Source organism: Calypte anna, chromosome 7 (genome assembly GCF_003957555.1).
Source record: "Calypte anna isolate BGI_N300 chromosome 7, bCalAnn1_v1.p, whole genome shotgun sequence".
Taxonomy (NCBI): Eukaryota; Metazoa; Chordata; class Aves; order Apodiformes; family Trochilidae; genus Calypte; species Calypte anna.
In genome coordinates, this window is record NC_044253.1 from 3,821,540 (window position 1) to 3,840,253 (window position 18,714).

The following is an 18,714-nucleotide window of genomic DNA, read 5'->3' on the forward strand; positions in this document are numbered from 1 at the left end:
GTGAGGAACACGAGCAGTGCTGTTTCAGGCTCTAAATCTCAATTTGCTAGTAATCACAACAGTTTTCTCTTGATGCTGGTTTATTGATGAGCTGGGCAGTGATAAGCAATCTGCTTGTTAATTGAGTCTTATCACTTCCCCTTTACAGTGGAGGAAATTTGGGTCTACCTCTTGCAAGCTTTCCAAGATATTGGCCTTTTTTTGTCTTACTACTAGAAGCCAGCCTCCAGCTCTCTAGTGATGCTGTTTCATCTTCTGGTTTGTCTAAACCAGTGTGTGAACATGGTTTTCCTTTCCTGTGGATATAACCATCTTTTTTTTCATGTTCTTCTAGTTATTCTTTTGTCTGTCTTGAATGAGTTCAGAGATTTCAGAGCTACACAGTTTTGTCCGAGCTTAAATCTTGGATCTCATTTCTTGTCCTGCTCCCTGGTGCCCTTTTCTCTCCAGTCATCATGTTAACCTTGGCACCCCTGCTGTCTTCTCTTTCTACTCTTGTTTCTGTGCCTTGCTCTGTGCTGCTTCTCCTGTTTTCAATCCCAGTGTGCCATCTTTTTTTATTTTTTATTTTTCCTTGCTCTTCCTTCAAACACAACCTTGCTCCTAGATGCTCTCCTCAATCCATCCCATTTTCCTCCTAACTCATGCAGATTTTCTGAAAAATCGGTAAGGGATAACCTATAATTCAATCCAGAAATCCCCAAAAGTTTGCCAAGCAACTCTTTTGTCTTGTATTTGTGATACTGGACGTATGCTTTCTCCTATCTGTATTTTTCTTTCTCATGTCAGTGCTGAGCTGGAATTCATCTCTGAGCAGGGGTATCACATCCCTCATAGGAACCTTTCCTCTACGTCCAGTACCTAAGTCAGTACAGGGTGCAGAGGTTATTATTCTTCATGACAAATGAGTTAAGACTTATGTAAAATTACATTTCCCTCTTCGAATGGCTGGCAGTAAACCCAAGCTCATATCTTAATTGGCATTCAGTTTGACAGTCCCTTTAGAAGGATCAAATATTTGATGAACAAGGCAATAACATTCATCTCTTCCTTCCATAAGCCTTTCAGATTAGCATTGACTCAGGTTGATGAAGATGGATATGGGATCTGTTCTCTAGGAAGTGTTTGTTCTGTAGCTGCAGATTATCTGAGAATGGTGCATGTTAGCATAGGTGATAATAAGCTACATATGGATGTTCGGGAAAGTTCACGAGTTTTAAAGCTGACAACCAGAATCAGGAGTTTGTAATAGTGATGTCAGTTTGGGGTAGTAGTCTTGCACACAAAATCCATCTGAAAAGAGGAAGAATGGCAATGAAATAGGAGAATGAACAGGAATAAAAATAAGACAAAGTAGGAGAGATTTTAAAAGAATCAAACGTGGTGATTCAGAATCAATCAATTCTGAATCTGGATGACTTATGAGGTGGAAAGCAAAAAAAAAAAAAAAAGTCAGAAATAAACATGTTAAAAAGTACTTGATTCAAGCTTAATGTTTTATGTGTAGTAAAAACCTGATCTCGGGTTGTCTTTTTTTGTTTTTTTCTGTATTGTTTTTTTCCAACCCCTTGTGATGAGGAATGTGTAACACTGATGTCTGTGGCTCTGCAGTTCTCTGTAGGTTGAGGAGCTGGTTTGCTTGAACAAGCAAAGTACTTGTGTTGAAATGCAGGGAAATCTGCCACTGGTTACAGCAGGGCCACAGTTTTGTGTTACAACTTTAAATCCATAAATTTTCTGGTATCCTGGTCACTTAGGCTAAGGTAGCAGCTTGTTAGTGTTGTTTGTGCTGCTTTGTATAACTGAAGGATGTGAGCAGTGCTGTAGACTGGAATAGCAGGAGTACTGGGGTGTGAGGGTAGAAACAACATTTCATTGTAGAAGATACCTAATAAAAATGTGAAAATAAAACAGAAAAATGATTGGGGAGGGAAGGGGGGGGAAAAGAAAAAAAGAAAAATAGACCATACTAGATAAGTGCACTGCATAAATCAAAAAGGTTTATGTCATAACATGAACATGTACCATTCCTGCTCATATATTGAATTTCAGTAGTTGGTTGCATAAAGAAGTAAAGTGTAATGAAACTGGCAAGCAAAGTATTCCCTAGTCAGCCTTATCTTTGTTCCATTTGTCCTTCAGATACAGCTTTTCTTGCCTTTTTCAATAAAATCCATCCAGCCTTTTTTTATTTTTTTATTATTTTGCATCTCTCTGTAACCGAGCTGGGAAGACCAATGAGATTCAGTGCTTTTCTAGTTGGGTTCTTAGCAGCTGCTTTTTAAGAGATCAAAACTTCGAATGCTGCTACATGGTATTAAGGCTTAGCTATTGATGTGTCCCTATAGGGGTTATGTTTTTCTTTGGAGGTGGAGGGGGGGGGAAAGAAGGGGAAGGGGTGACCCCTGTGAGCATGCTCACCACCAGCAAACACTGCTCTCCTTGTTTTCCAGGATCCTCTTTGCAAGCTCGGTGCTTAACCTGGCTGAACTCTCTGCCCTCCGCCCTGACCTTGCCAAATTGAAAAAGGTCCTCTACTTCCACGAGAACCAGTTGGTGTATCCTATCCAGAAATGCCAGGAAAGGGATTTTCAGTATGGATACAACCAGATTCTTTCATGGTAGGTGTTTCTTGCGCCGCTCCCTCTTATTTGAGGTGTCCAGTCCGCAGCCATGCAGCATCATAAGCCTGAGGACTCTTCTCTGACTCTGTAGCAAACCAAGGTGCCAGCAGAGCCCTGAAGAGAGGCTGATAAAAGTGCTGTGGCAAAAACAATCTGTTCCACAAACTCAGTTTCTTGCATAAAGTCCACCACCGATGCTGTCCTGGGTACCTCTTAGTGGTGGGGATTCTGCTCTGTGTGTTGGCCCTATGCAAGATTTTTTTGTTTCATGGATGCTTTGCAGAACTGCAGCTAATCCTGGCTGAACTCTCTGCCCTCCGCCCTGACCTTGCCAAATTGAAAAAGGTCCTCTACTTCCATGAGAACCAGTTGGTGTATCCTATCCAGAAATGCCAGGAAAGGGATTTTCAGTATGGATACAACCAGATTCTTTCATGGTAGGTGTTTCTTGCACCACTTGCTCTTTATTTGAGGTGTCCTTCAGTCCACAGCCATGCAGCATCATAAACCTGAGGACTCTTCTCTGACTCTGTAGCAAACCAAGGTGCCAGGAGAGCCTTGAAGAGAGGCTGATAAGAGTGCTGGGGCAGAAACAATCTGTTCTACAAACTCAATTTCTTGCATAAAGTCCACCACCGATGGTGTCCTGGGTACCTCTTAGTGGTGGGGATTCTGATCTTGGCCCTAAGCAAGATTTTTTTGTTTCATGGATGCTTTGCAGATCTACAGCTCATCAGCTTTTGCTTGGCCATAGCTTTTACAGCATCCAACTGAAATCATATGCAGGGTTTTAGGGAAATAAACTGAAATTAAAATGTACTGCAGTGCTTTCCTTGTGAAGAGAGGGCAGTAAACATACCAGATAAATCCTTATATTTCTTTCATCTAGTATTCAGAGATTGTGCAGTGCTAAAATACCCAGACGGTTTAAAGGCTGCTGTCCTTTATTGTTGCTAAAAACAAATGTATTTCTCCAATGTGAGTTAATGAAGGAAGTTAATAACAGCAACACTGAAAAGCTTTGTGCTTAGACACTGTGCAGACCAAAGTGAAACAGCAAAACTCAGTTGTTTCAAACTGAAATAAATTCATATCCATGATTTTCCCCCATCCCACATTAGTTAGGAAAAGGGGTTTAGGGGAACAAGATGAGTTTTTGAATCTTTATAATATAAGCCAGTTGATACTGAACTAATGATCTATGGGTACTCTGACCATTCTGTAGCTGTTTCTGCTGCTGCATTTGCAGTATTTCACTCACTGGGCTCTAGAGATGGAAGAATCTAATGAAAGATCTTTAGAACACAGAAGCAGCCATTTCCAGATGCAATTTTTGATATTTTTGATGGCACAAGGAATATTTTTGTATACCTATTTTGCTTAATTATGGCAGTTACTTTTCACACTTCTATTGTAAGATGATGTTTGTTCTCAAAATAGGCATTTTTAAGATAATAAAAATATCTTTTTTCTTAAAGTCAACTTCTACAGATGCTCCATTCCTTTTCATTCAGCCTCCAACAGCTTTCTATGTGACAATAGTAAAATGTTCATCTTCCTTTTTTGTTACTTCAGAAACCCCATTTTTAGCAACAGACAGAAGCCATCTCCTCTTTGTTGTTTGTAACTACTCAATGGTCATCTGCAAAGAAATGCCATCCTCCAAAATCCATTAGAAATTTCCAGTTTTACTGATGAGTTTCAGAGATCTTAAAAATGGCAGCAAGTAGAATCTTCATGCTGATGCTTTGAATCATTAAAAAAGAGATTTTTTTTTTCTCCCTAATGATTCTAGGGCTAATGAAATAAAATAATATTTTTGGCTGATGGCTGAGATTTCTTTTGGCTCTTCAGCACTGAAGGTGGCAAGAGCTTTCTTCTTTGCTTGTGTTATGCAGAACCTCTAGGACCAAGTTGGGCAGTAAGACCTCATGCACAAGAGAAGCAGAGATGATGGTGTTGGAGCCTTTCTTATGTGTCAGAGATCAGCCAAAAAACATGCTGGACTCCTGCATTGTCTCATGTCTCTGTAAATCAATCCAGAACAGATGACTGGAATGTTTGTACAAAAAAAATGAAGGGTACAAAATAAAATGAGACTGGGTTAAAAACCATAGGTAGGGAAGAAGGTGGGATTCCAGCAAGCATTTCAGCTCCCACAGCCTGCTTGAAAAGAATTACTTCTCTCTCTAGTACTTTTATTTTATTTTTTTTTAAAGTTTTCCTTCTGACTCCTGCTGCTTTGGTGAGCAGTGTCACTTCTCTCGACCAGACAGCAGTGAGATGCAGTGAGGATGAATGACAGCCTCTCACCTCAAATATACTTTTCACCAGCCTGGTGACTTATGAACGTGTGTCCTCAATGTATCTTATGACCCCGTGGGTCTGTATTACAATATATAACATATTGAGAAAACCAACCAGCTATAAAGCATTCCTTACCTCCATTAGTGTTGTGTGTGTGCCAGTTTAGCTAAGATTGTGTCAGCACTTCCAGGATAAACTTCCAGATATTTCAGGTTTTTTTGATAGTTTCTCATTCTGACTAGAAGTGGAGAAATAATGCCTGTATTATCACTGAACTACATCTTAAAATTATTGGTCTGATTGATTTTAAAACACAGCACTAAGGAACAAAACATTTCATAAATATTCCAAATGTTTTGAAACTTTTTTTGGGGGGACCACGTGCTTTGTATTTCTTACATATATTGGATTAATATACTTTTAATCAGGACTAGGTATGTGTGAGTTAAATTAACATTTTATTTCTTTAGTATTCTGCTACCTGACACACTTGATCAGTTGAAGGACAAAGGTAAGTTGTCCTTCAGTGTGAAGGATTCTTTCTAAGGATTTTTCTTTTTTTTTTTAATTTTACTGCAACAAAGGTCATAAGTGGGCTTTACTTGTTTATAGTGCTTTTATGGGGTAATGTCATTAATATTCTGCTTACCATTTTATCAGTGAAGAATAATCTACAGAGATAATAAGATGTGTTCCTGTAGATTAATAATAATTTATTATATAGTTGAAGAATTGTAAAAAACATTTCAAAGAGCCAGTAGACAGAAATCAAAACCTTTCTACTTAAGGTACATACACTACTCCTAATTCACATGAAGATGATGGTTTCAATTGGCATTCCACTTCTACCTTTTGTTTATGAGAAATGTATTCTATTCTTATTGCATTTTTAAGATTTCCTTTTGCAGAAGCAGTACACTCATTAATCTTAACCACTTTTTACAGTTTGGTTGCTGATGTCGTGGTGTTCAACTCTGCTTTTAATATGGAATCATTTCTTACATCCATTGGGAAATTTATGAAGCTGATTCCTGACCACAGACCTAAGGATTTGGAGAAAATAATCAGACCGAAGTGCCAAGTTCTTTATTTTCCAGTCAGGTTTCCTGATGTGAGCAGGTCAGTGCATTTTCCACGTCATAAATTGCCTCCAGCCTGTCAAAAGTCTCTATTTATGGTGACGTTTGAACTAATCAGCTAAAGCATCATTAATGAAAGAGTCTGAGAAGATGCAAAGTCCCCTAATTGATAAATGTATTTCAGTAATCAGAGGCTACGCAGGCAGCGCCTCATCCGCCTCTCCCGTCCTTACCGTGCATCATCCAAACTTGCATCGTTCAGGATGAGTGATTTCCCACTTGTTTCCATGATTTCCCTCTTGTTTCACCCTTTGAGGAGTTGCCTGCTCCTCAGCCCTGTATAAATTTGCACAGGGGGAGGTTCAAGGAGGAGGAAGGAATCGTGGAGAAAGTTAAAAGCGATCCGGCCGTAGACAAGAAACGAGATTTCCCTCGCTGTGTTGCAATGGGATTTTATTCCCTCTTCTCTCTTATTCCCTCTTTTTTTATTGCTTCCCAGGTAGGCACCGAGCATCCCAGTCACAGGGTGCAGGCTTGCAGCTGTTGCCTGCAGCCCGGGTTGCACTTCAGTTTTCTGCAGTTACTCTGAAGGACATTTTTTATTGCCCTCCTTGCAGAGCCCGTCTTGAAATTAGTGGTGGGTTATGTGGCTCAAAGGGAACATTCACTGGATTCTGTTCAATTTTGATTAAACCTGGAACAATTGTTTTTCCTCTTATAAGGGACTCTCCTCCCACTGAACAGGAACTTTGCTTCAATGGGACCTGCACTAAATAGAGGATGATTCTGTATTATATTTGATTATGCTCTTAAAACCAGCACAATGCTGGGTACATTTTATTTTACTTTTTTTTTTCTTTTTCTGCAATAAGGATGGCAGGCATTGTAATGACAGTTTGTTCATCCAGTTATTTCAAAGACTAAATATACATTGGTAGAAGTTTGGCCCAGAGAGATTTTGAGTACAGGAGCCAAGGGTGTGTGCTCAGTTGATATTCACACTGCCAGGTTTGCATTTCAGTATCTTGGAAAACTTTATATTCTTTCTAAAGCACTAATGCAAATCCTTTAAAAATCAATGTCTAAAGGAAAACCTGTGTTTTTGGCAAATCCTCCAGTGTTCCTTAGGGTCTTGGCTGGCTGGTTGGCAGCTGAGGTCAGTACCTGTATATCATTGAGGATCTATTCTTGCTTCTTAGAGATCATGTTTTTAAAGAGCAAGGGAATGCTGTGAATGCTCAGCATAGTTGATACTGACCCATTTCAAGAGGGTCTTCTGGGATTTTTTTGGCATACCTTAGGAAGTCACATTGCCCCTAGTTTTGGAGATGAAGCTGTGATAAGCTTGTCTCATACATTAAATTGGCCCTTTTGGATTTGTCAGCCCTGGCAAATGGGGTCAAACAAGAGCTGACAAATGAGTCTGAAGTCATGCAGACAGTGATTGTTTGTCCAGAGCAGAAGATGATTAGGTAGGTACTTTACTATCCAAACTGGTTAAGGGTTTACTATCCAAACTGGTTAAGAGGAAGATCCCATTTTGCTGGATGCTTGTTTTAATGTCCTGCTCTTGTATTAAATCTCATCTTACATATCAGGACACTTTTCACGTTTTTTAATTGTGGTTTTTGCACTTGAAATGGTATCAAAAAAACTATTTTCAGCAGTGATGGGCAAAATTAAAATGTTTATAAGAAACCTGACTGTACAACTTTCTCAGCAGAGTGAGAGACAGATTAATATCAGCTCTAATCCTTCTAATATGTATGTTATTCAACAACTAACTCTAGAGGTAAGGTCTGGGTTTACCTAGAGAAAGCCCAGTGTCAATACAGAGGTGGGGAAAAAAAAAGCAGGAGAAAGTTCTGTTTCTGCATAGCTCTGAACTTCTTCAGGTTTTGACCTTCAGCTCCAGCCAATATTTAGTATTTCTTCACAAGATCATGGTTTAAATAATGTTGAATGCACCTGTGGCAATTGAATGCTGTTTTTTAATTCCAGATGTAATACTATAGTGACTGAATGGAGATGGAGGAGAAAAAGGTTAAGAAAAATTGTGGCCAAGCTAAAATTTATAAAGCAAGCTCTTAGTCCAGAGTGTTTTTCAAGTTATTTTCAAATGGTAATTTGCTTTATCCAAACCAAACTCATACAGTGTAAGTAAGTGATTATTTGCATGACTGACAATCATTTCAGTGCCTGCAGTCTTTTTAAAATGCATAATTTTGCTGAGATGTTGGGAAAATATTTAAAAATTCTAAAGGCAAAATAGCCAGCGTGATTTTTTTTTTTTTATTTGACCTTTTTTATTTTGTGTGTGAACATCTCAGGGTGAGTTTGTGTCTTGAACATAATCTTCATTTGGATTTAGGAGAGGGGTAATCTAAGAAATCATCCTTGTGCAGCTGATGGTGATCTTTTAAAAATCATTTTAGATTAGTATTTCAATCATAGGGCAAAATAAAATATATCTGACCCTTGATCAAAACCAAAGTAATAAAGGAGCATGTAACATGAGTTAATCCTGTGGCATATCTACCTTTTAATGTAATTACTGTAAGTGGTGGATGCACAAACTGGCACAAGCAGCATAGTTAAATGATCACTTCAGAGCAAAGGTGTAATGATGGATATCACAGGAGATACTTGTGATAACTGTTGAAGGTGCCATTACACCTACACGTAGTGTGTATTTAGATATTTCAGATGGGCATCTAATCATTGCTTTTCTACTTGTGAGAGGAATTATCAATGGTTTTTAATAAAAATTCTACTTAATACGTATTTGTTCTAAGGGAGTATTGGTGTTTCCAGAGTGAAAACCAGACTGTGCTCCTTATCTGACAATGAGGAGAGATGAAAGGATTTGAGGATTTAGCAGAATAAGAAATTTACTCACCTAATCCTCCTGTTTTCTGGTTCTGACAACAACTGGTTTCATGTTGCAGTGGTGCCACAGCTACTCCAGGTGTGTTTGCCCTCTATCATTTATGACTTGGAATTCTCCTCTTTATGCATCCTGATGAAGTATATTTTGGAAAAATACATCTCAGAGTACCTATTTCTTGGGGACAAAAACCCCTCCAAGTTAAGGAGTTAAGGCTGTCACTTCATAGTACCATGGGGATTGCAAGGGATGGAGACCAGCAGATGATCTTGTGTGCCATATGTGCTGCATATCAGACAGGCTTTTACAACCTAGTGAATTAAATACACTGGTATTCACACTTAAATTGTAACTGGCTAAATTTCAGATTACTTCCTATTTTGATGTAAATGAAACTTTTTTTTTTTCTGGTACAAGCAATATCAAAATATGAATATTTTCATAGAATCTATTCCCACTTTTGCAGTGGCCAACCCTGATCCAGGAAAAAAAACCCCACAACTCCTTTCTACTGATCTTGTCTTTGGTGTCCACGTGCCAGCAGACTATGCTGGAACACATCTGGAAGGTTTTGGATATTGTGTATGAATTCCCTTGGCCCATCTGCATCCAGACTGTTTATGGCAGTTGGCATATTTGAAATTAGTTTCAAGAAAAATGGTAATAGATAGATTTTGCATATAATATGCTTGTAATACAGATTTTGCTTCCTTGCTCTTGACTGTGGTATATCTTCATGATATGGTGGAAAAGGATGATGTATTTATAAGCAAGAATAAAGTGGTGTTCCTGAGAACTCCAAATATGTATTGGACTAAGGTGAAATAGTATAAAAGATAAAAGTATAAAAGTTTCTTTTAAGTGAAACTTGTTAGGGAGAATCTTGCATTATCCCTGCTACACATTTTGATGTAGAATTAAAGATTTTAGACTGGTTTTTCTTCATTTGCTTTTATAACTTGGTACAGTGAACAGGACATTTTCAACCATTTTTTATTTGTTTTTTTTTTTTTTTACTGGTTGTGTAAGAGAGGCAGAATTTGCTAATTAGAGAATACTTTAGGGACAGCCAAGGGAGTTCCTGAGTAAAGCAGAAGTTTTTAAAAGATGCTGACAGTATCTCTTGTACAGAAACATGAATGTTGTGTGGGGAGGAGCCTGGTTTGGGGAAGAAAAAATAAAAATCATCACTTGAACCAGGTTTACAGGGCTGAGTTTCAGAACTTTGTTTAGATAAATCAGAGGCTTCCCCTTTCTCTCTAATCCTGACACTATACAGTAGCTTTGCTGTGCTGGAAAAACAGAGAAGTCAACAAGGAGGGAGGATTTTGAATCCACAGGAGCCCAAAGATATGGATGGGCACTGGGGCAGTGGCTGCGTCGCACAGAGAGATGCTCAGCAGTGGTACCCAAGTGAGCTCAAGTGAACTGGCTTGAATATGGGAAGCAGTATACCTTAGAAGAGCCATTTTTTGGCTAATTAACCATCCAGTGAAATAGCATATATTAGTTTAGGTGTAGTACTATGCTAATGATAGTGATTCTGGTACTGAGGCTTGCTACTGCCTTTGGTGGTGGCTCGTGCAGCTCCATGGTGCACGTTGCTCTCTCTGGTGGGCACAGCTTCCCTGCCCCCACAGTTTATGGGTAGTTAGCATAATTAGAAAATGCCAATAGACTGCTCCTACCTTGGGGCTTGCTGCTGAAGAACTGGGTGATGGAAATTACTCCCCTGAATGTCTTTCCTCCCCACCTGCCGCAAGCAGGTTGTGAGGGCTGGTGGTGGCACACTGGGAAGGTTGCACAACAAGCTTGAGGGATGCTCTCAAGATCTGGGACACTGCAGCTATTGGGAAGAAAGGTTGCAGTAGGGGTTTAAAAGGGTTATAAAATGGGGTCTTTTAGTTCTGGAGCCTTTGGCTGCAGGTTGGTTACTCTGGGATAAGTGCAGATAGCCACATCTATGGGTTTGGGTGGTTGGATGAAGCATCTATTTTCAGGGTTGCTTTTTTTTATGTGGTTTTGCCTCTAGAACTGCATTGTGGGCTGTGAGAGGAAGGTTGAGGGATGATGCAGGAGGTTCCATTCTCTCTCTGGATCATGGAGCAGTAGCCATTGCTCCAGCCTAGCCTTCCAGGCAGAAAGCTCTGGGTTTATCCTAAAAATATTTGTCCTCAGCACTCCCCAATAGTAGCAGACTGAGACTGCCCTCCTAGGGTACTGGCTGAACAGTCTGCTGGGATGTATTCATTTTGCAGAAGTTTCTAAAAAACTAATTTGTTTTTATCCTTTCAGGGACAGAAATAGTTTCACTGGCTGTCTTTTATCTGTCGTATAGGTATTCCACTAAACACTATCATAATAACCATTTAGTCTCACAATAGCTCACAAGGATACTTAAGCAGAATTCTCTGTGCAACCTAGTTTTTTATTATGTTGGGTACTGCTCATGTTGCATACAACACATTCCCATAAAACTTGCATTTTGTATTTACAGAGAAATTTCTCTGGAGAGTTAAGGTCTTGTAAAACATTCTTGTTCTACAGCATGAACGAATTATTATACTCTGGGGCATTGGAAGTGAAGTGTACTGAAGAAAAGAATTTTTTCATTAAAATGCAGTTTATATTGATAAAACAGATTACTAGCATTTGATGAAATGTGAAACTTGGATCTACCCATATCGCTAAATCGCCAGTAGGTTTATTTTGGCAAGAAGAATAGTATGTAATGTATATCAGGACCAATCATTATACAGTACCTGTTAGTTTTGCATTAGATTAAATTGTCTTTCACTAAAGAACTTGGAAAAAAAAAAAGTACTATATCTGTATCTTGAAGTAGCAGAATGTGGTAACCAAGAATATTAGAAAATAAAAGCTGTCGTGTTATCAGTTTTGGCACAGTCATTTATCAATCAGTATTTTAAACATTGACAAGTGGTAATTTAATAGGGAATGACCCTGTTGGCAGGAAGTTCTAATGACAGATGATGCAAACTCATTTATCACTGTGGGGCTGTGCTGGCTTCTTACCTTTCTCAGTATCACAGCTCATATTTTCCAAGTCTGGGATGTGAGAAGCCACAAAGGGCAAAACCTGTGGCACAGAGCCTATAACCACTCCCATCTCATCTGATTAACCCCTTAGCTGCAAATTTCTCTCCAGTAGAACTGGTAAGATCTAAAAGTTCTCATGCTGATTTAAATGCCATTGGATTTTTAAGTAGGATTTGCCATAATACTTGTAAGCTCTTTCCCATAGTCAATTGGTTTGGTGGTTTTTTTTGGTTTTTTTTTTTGCAATGTTCAAGTTGTGTCACTTTGAATATGAAATTGAGACACGCCAGTACTTGGCTTTCAAAAACAAACCACATTCTAATAATTAATAGCACATTTCATTAGCAGGCAGTAAAATATTACATGCAGTGCCCTATACAATGGGCAGCTATTATTATTATCATTACTACTCGAGAAGGAAATTGATGCATTCAGAGGTTTAATTGATTCGTGCATATTCATGTGGGAAGTCAGTGGTAGAGTCACGACTGGACTGGATTATTATGCACTCCCATGCATAATAATTTCTCTGCAACTTGTACAGAGGAGAGACTACCTTGCTGTAATAAGCATGGGCATTTGAAGTTGAGGGGTGTCATGGGAGAGGAGATGAAAATGACACCTTCATCAGGAGCTGGTATGGATGGCACTTCGAATTCTACTGGGATTGTTTGATCTGTAGTTCAGTATTTCGACTGTATTTATTGAGAATAAAAACAATAATAGATTTTGACTTTAATTTCCACAATTGCAAAGTATTTCATCAATTTAATGTTTAAAAATACTTTTTTTTATAATAAGTGCAAGCCCTTCTTTGGGCTTTCTCTGCCTTCCCACCTCAGTTCTCCATCTGTTCTTTCTCTTTGCCTTTCCCACCAGAGTCTTCCTCCTCAAGGCTGGGATCAGGTTAGATATCATCCCTGATTAGGCTGGTTCAGGAATGAAATGCTTTCAGAGTTTGCATCAAATCGTTGCAATAAGAATCAGTGAAGTTTAAAATCAGTCGGCTAAAATTTTTGCAAGACACTTTTCTGTTGTGTTCTTTTTCATTTTTTTCTGTTCAAAGATGTAAAAGGCTATTGATTAATTCTAGGGCCCTACAAAGTGCTAAATACCCTCATTTTCATCACTGCAGTCATCTGCAGCTGAGTTTGATGTGGGAAGAGGTGGCACCCCAAACCCAGCACTGAGTGATGCTGAGTCTCCAGTTCAGTCCCAGCCCAAGTCAGTCCCAGACTTAAATCCTTTGCATGTGTGAAAGATGGTCCCTGCTGAATTTTGCATTTCAAAATACTGCCCTTCAACGTTTGAACAATCCCATATTTTTTTTTATTATGAAATTCATGAATATTACATGGAAGTGGAGGTGGGTTTTTTTTTTTTTTCTTTAAAGCGATTTCATGCTTACAGAATTGTAACAGAGGGAAGCAGTCGTGTTGTGCACATTATTTCTGAGTTGCTACATGAAGCAGTGACAGAACCTTTTTGCTTAAATATTCCAGGCATTTGTTGATTTCATAGAATGGAAAAGCAAGTAGGTGATGTGCTAAAAATTGCAGAAAAGATAAGGAAGAGGGAGAGATATCAGAGTTTTTGTAGAGATTTATCACTGAGAATACAAAATGTTTTCAGAAATCATTTGTAGAAGAATAAAGGATTCTATTACCAGTCGTGGGGAAATGGCAGTACCTGTAGAAAAAGCCATTTTTTGTCTTGAACACAGTATTAATTTGGGGCAGAAACAACCCCAAACAACCAAAATCTCAAAGTAACCTTTCAGAAGAGTGGTTGGAAAGGTTGCAAATTGTTATTAAATGTGAAACTAAAACTTGAAGTGGATCTCCTTTGAGCACTGTTTTGTGCCAGTTTAAGTTAAAGTCAGAGGTACTGTCAGATGGAAGTGTCAGTAGTGAAGATGCTAAGATATTCCATAGGAATTTCAGAGAATAAAGAATAAGAGAAGAAAATTACATGATGGAATACATAAAATTGCAGTTTGAAGAGGCAACTTTAAGCATATCTCTCCATTTCTATGAAGATGACCTTTATGTAATGTGTAAGAACAATTTAATACAGATGTTTTATTTATGTGTAATCAAATGGGATGAAGTTAAACGATTTCTAATTTTGCCAAATCACAGATAATTTCTTTGTTGTGCAAGAAGTAATTTAATCTATTTAGGTGTTTTTTTTTTTTTTTTTTTTTTTTTTTTTGCTTTTGCATTTCCAACTAGAAATATTGAATATTTTATATTTTGGACATTCCCCCTGCTCAGTTGTGGCTCCCAGCTGAAATAATCTTCCTCTTCTTCCCTTTAAATAATTCAAGTAGCATACATTTCAAAATATGAAAATCCCAACATAAATGTACCAGAAGTGTTTTTAAGGTATGAGCTGCTTAGCTTTACTATTGAAGACTCATGTCTAAATAGTAATGAGGGCTTGTCAGACTTTTGGGCTTGTGAGCACCAAGTAGCAGGGATGCTACTTGTAGAGCTATGGGAGATCCAAGCCCATTAATGCTTCCCCAGCTTCTTTTCCTCAAGTATAGGTGAGAAAACATCTTTTCATTCTGTTGCCTCTTTTAGTGATGGGGTATTTTGGGTGTTGAGAAATCTGTGTTTGCAGCAAGGGGTTTTCAGATCCTGTAAATAAGATATTAGTATATTCAGTCTGGTTTTCAAACTATGTTGTAGGCACTAACAACAGCCAGGAAGAATGCGTTAGGTATTAAGTTGAAGCAGCCAACCTTTAATTAGTTGTAGAGTGGGCTCCTAAAACTGTACACATTTCCTGGAAGGTGATTCCTAAGTGTGTAACTCAGGTCAGGCTAAAAGGAAATGAATGATTTTGCTCATCTTTGGTTTACCCTACATGTGCTCTGCCCCCTTATAATCTTGGGACTCATCAGCAGATGAGTCTTTTCTTCTTTTCTTCCTTTTCTTCTTTTTCTTCTTTTTTTTTTTTTCCTTTTTTTTTTCTTTTTTTTTCCTAATGTCCAACCAGCCATGGGACTAATGGTGTGTAATATCTCACCATCACACCAGTGCCCTCATCTCTCCACTTGGCCTCCTTGTCAGCTTTTATTGTCCAGAACCCACAGGTGTCTTTTTGCTGGTTCTGTGCCAGTTGAAGGGACTCTGACTTTATGTCTCCAGGGTGGATTTTATCTCTCTCTTCCAGAATACTCATCATGGTTACTCTTTGATGGGGTCATGTGTCTTCATTTCCATGACTTTACCTCTCAAAAAAACCCCCAAAACTATTTCAGAGCCAGGTTCTCCTCTAAACCCTCTAAGAATTCATCTCCAGCTGATGGTTCTCATAGATATTGAATAGAGAAGCAAGCAGATCTTCCTTACCTTGGTCACTTTGGTGTGCCAAATGGTGGATCAGTCTATATGAGATGAATACAGAAGGTGCAGATGCATAGAACACTTGTTGCTGGAGATGCACCAAGCAGCAGTATAGTTGTTCCAGACCTAAAAAAAAAAAGAAAAGGAAAAGAAAAAGAAAAGGAATGAGAAAGAGAAAAAGGAAAAGGAAAAGAAAGAGAAAAAGGAAAAGGAAAAGAGAGAAAGAGAAAAAGGAAAAGAAAGAGAAAAAGGAAAAGTAAAAGAGAGAAAGAGAAAGAGAAAGAGGAAAAGGAAAAGAAAAAGAAAGAAAAGGAAAAGAAAGAGAAAGAGAAAGAGAAAAGGAAAAGAAAAAGAAAGAGAAAAAGGAAAAGAAAGAGAAAGAGAAAGAGAAAAAGGAAAAGAAAGAGAAAGAGAAAGAGAAAAAGGAAAAGAAAGAGAAAGAGAAAGAGAAAAAGGAAAAGAAAAAGAAAGAGAAAAAGGAAAAGGAAAAGAAAAAGAAAGAGAAAAAGGAAAAGGAAAAGAAAGAGAAAGAGAAAAAGGAAAAGGAAAAGAAAAAGAGAGGAAAAGGAAAAAGAAAAGAAAAAGAAAGAGAGAAAAAGGAAAAGGAAAAGAAAGAGAAAGAGAAAAGGAAAAGAAAAAGAAAAAGGAAAGGAAAAGAAAAACTGGTTGTGATACAGAATAGAAAAGATATTTTTTAAAGGTACAGATTGGAGTGTCTGTGTAAAGGACTGAAAATTGTGTGTTGTTCTGGTTACCTGTATTCAAGAAAGATTAAAGTGTCAAACAGGTACAGAGAGTTGCTGCTAGGATGATTAGGAGAATCTGTATTATGAGAGCAGATTAAAGGAGTATGGTTCACTTGTCCTAGCAAAATAAAGGTTGAGAAGGGGATATACGTTAATCTTTATAAATACAGTCAGAGGATAAATGCCATGAAAGAGGAGGAATTATTTAAGTTCCAGGATAATCCCTACAACATCCACTAGGTATAAATTGGTCATTATTAAAGTACTCACACTGGAAATGAAAAAAAGGATATGTAGGGAAGGGTGTTTGGTTTAGTTTTTTATTTTATTGTATTTGTTTGCTTTTCTTGGTTTTTTTTTTTTTTTTTTTTTTTCTGAGAGGCATTTAGTTTTGAAATGACTTTTGAAACACTATTGAAATTAAGGAGGAATGTGATGAATTCATGTAATAGCTGGTTAAATAATACAGGAATGCCAGAGAGATGCAGATGTTTGCTGTGATGTTATCTCAAAAATGAAGATGAAAGGAAATGTCCTTGTGGTCACCTGGTCACATAGTGACTTCAGTCTTGAGGCTGTAGTCTTGGGACCTGAGAGCATGTATTTCCAGCATCTGAAAAAGACAAAATGGAAGACAGACTGTTCTGTGTACTGTGTTTTTCTTGTGTTTCATTGAACAGGTGTTCTATGGCTGAGCAGCATCCTGCAAAGTTTCTCTTGCTCACGTGTTCAAGCTCTCACTGGGTTTGGGATCAGGAGAAATTTTCCTTACCCAGATTAATCATCGTTGCCACGGTGGGAAGGGAGAAAATATGTACAGGGACCTCGTGAACATTTCAGTGCTTTTGAAAAAAGCCACATCATGGCCAGTGTGTTTGATCCTTCCTCTCCAAGTCCTTTGACATGCTGTAGTTCTTGAGGCATCAGTCTTCATAGAACAGAATGGTTTGGGCTGGAAGAGACATTAAAGATCATCTTGTTCCAAGGCCCCTGCTATGGGTTTGAACACCTTCCACTGGACCAAGTAGCTCATCCAACCTGTCCAAGAACACTTCCAGAGATGGAGCAGCCACATTTTCTCTGGGCAGCCTGAGCCAGGGGCTCAGCACTTTTACAGGAAGGAATTCCTTCTTGGACTTTAGTGTTTTGTGGCAGGCTGAGCATCCCTCAGAAGGCAACACAAGCTGAAGTGGTACCAAGGGCTCACAACCTCAGTGCTTGGTGAAGGTGTTAGGTGAGCTGAGCTTCAGCAAACAACCATCTGCAGGCAAAATTTAGAGTCTTCATATGTAGCTTCATAAGTGTCTTCATTTTGCCTCAGTTTCCTTTTGCTCACTGAAGGATTTGGATAAAATTCTTCTGTTGAGCTCAGTGGAGTCAGAATGAGTTTATTTTAACTTTCTAAGTCTGAGTCTGTATGGCTTTTTCATTTTCATCCTTGTGTAGAGTACTTTAATACTAAAATTGCCTCAATCTGCACTAGAAGCAAATGAATCAGAGAAAGATCTTTTTTTCTGCAGTAATTCCTTCCAGTGACTGAAATTTTATGTCCTCCATCAAACTTCATCGCAGGTCTTTTGGCTTCAGAGTTCATTCATGCTATCTGCCATCTGATTTTGAATTACCAGTCCTGAATTATGGGACGATGTATGCAAATAACACAAATATTCAAAATAAATCATTAAAAGGGGTATAGCAAGTAACATTTTTTTTTTCTCTTCTTTCCTAGCAAAAACTTGTATGCAATCCACAAAGTTGCCCAGTATTTCTGGCATTCAAACTGCCTTTGGCTCAGCAAGAATCTGAGCTCTTTTTAGAGCTACTCGAGGCAGAACTTAGTGGCCCATCTATATGTTAGTGCCTTATTATTCTGTGAGCATCACTTCATTTGGGCTAGCAATAAGTCCTGCTCAGTCATTGAGCTGCAGAGGAACGTTTAGAGCTGCAGTGTGCATTGGAGTCTGTTTGTTTGCAGCAGATGATTTGCCTAAGCTTTGATGCACAGTCACTTTCTGACATTTGTGTATTTCAGCAGTGAACAATGTAAACTCATTTTCTGAGCACTTTGATTACTTGCACATAGCAGTGCCCATGGCATGTGACAGAGAAGAGCACTCTATCCACTAATCAGATAGATATGCTTCAAGCGTATTTACACAAAATAATGAAAACAGCTGTTAGATACCTTTAAACTTGAGTGTGTTTTGTTATTAATCTACTAGCCTGTACACATGACACTATAATTCTTCCCTCACTCAAGTTGCCTTTAATGACACAGTAATAAAACGGAGAGGGATGAAAGTAATGGAATTGTAGAATGTAATGCCTCAATTGTTCTACAGTGTCTTCCTTTTTGCCAAAATAAACCACAATTAGGTCCATATGGTGTTTGAAGTTTCAAGCAATGACCCTAATAAAAAGTAATGAATTTCTGACAAAAGAAAGCATGGTGCTCTTTTAAGCAGATATCTTTGCTATTGATCTAGTTATGATTGCAGACTGATATGCTAATAGAAGAAGAAAGGTTCAACGTGCCTGGTACAAGCACTTTCATTTGTGGTTTATTTTATTCTTATGAAATTCAGATTGAAAAGGTAGAAACATGCTATAATCCATCAGTTAGGACTCCCTTTTAAAGGACCTACTATAAAGACA

General features: G+C 38.3%; 1 protein-coding gene across 1 annotated transcript in view; it reads left to right on the forward strand.

Moving 5' to 3' along the window:
• Positions 1–18,714, forward strand: part of GTDC1 (glycosyltransferase like domain containing 1) — a 181,702-nt gene that overhangs the window by 91,195 nt on the left and 71,793 nt on the right. The window contains exons 6-7 of the mRNA XM_030454512.1: positions 2,454–2,621; positions 5,877–6,050. Of these exons, the coding sequence (XP_030310372.1) occupies positions 2,454–2,621; positions 5,877–6,050 (342 nt within the window). The remainder of the gene's footprint in view (positions 1–2,453; positions 2,622–5,876; positions 6,051–18,714) is intronic.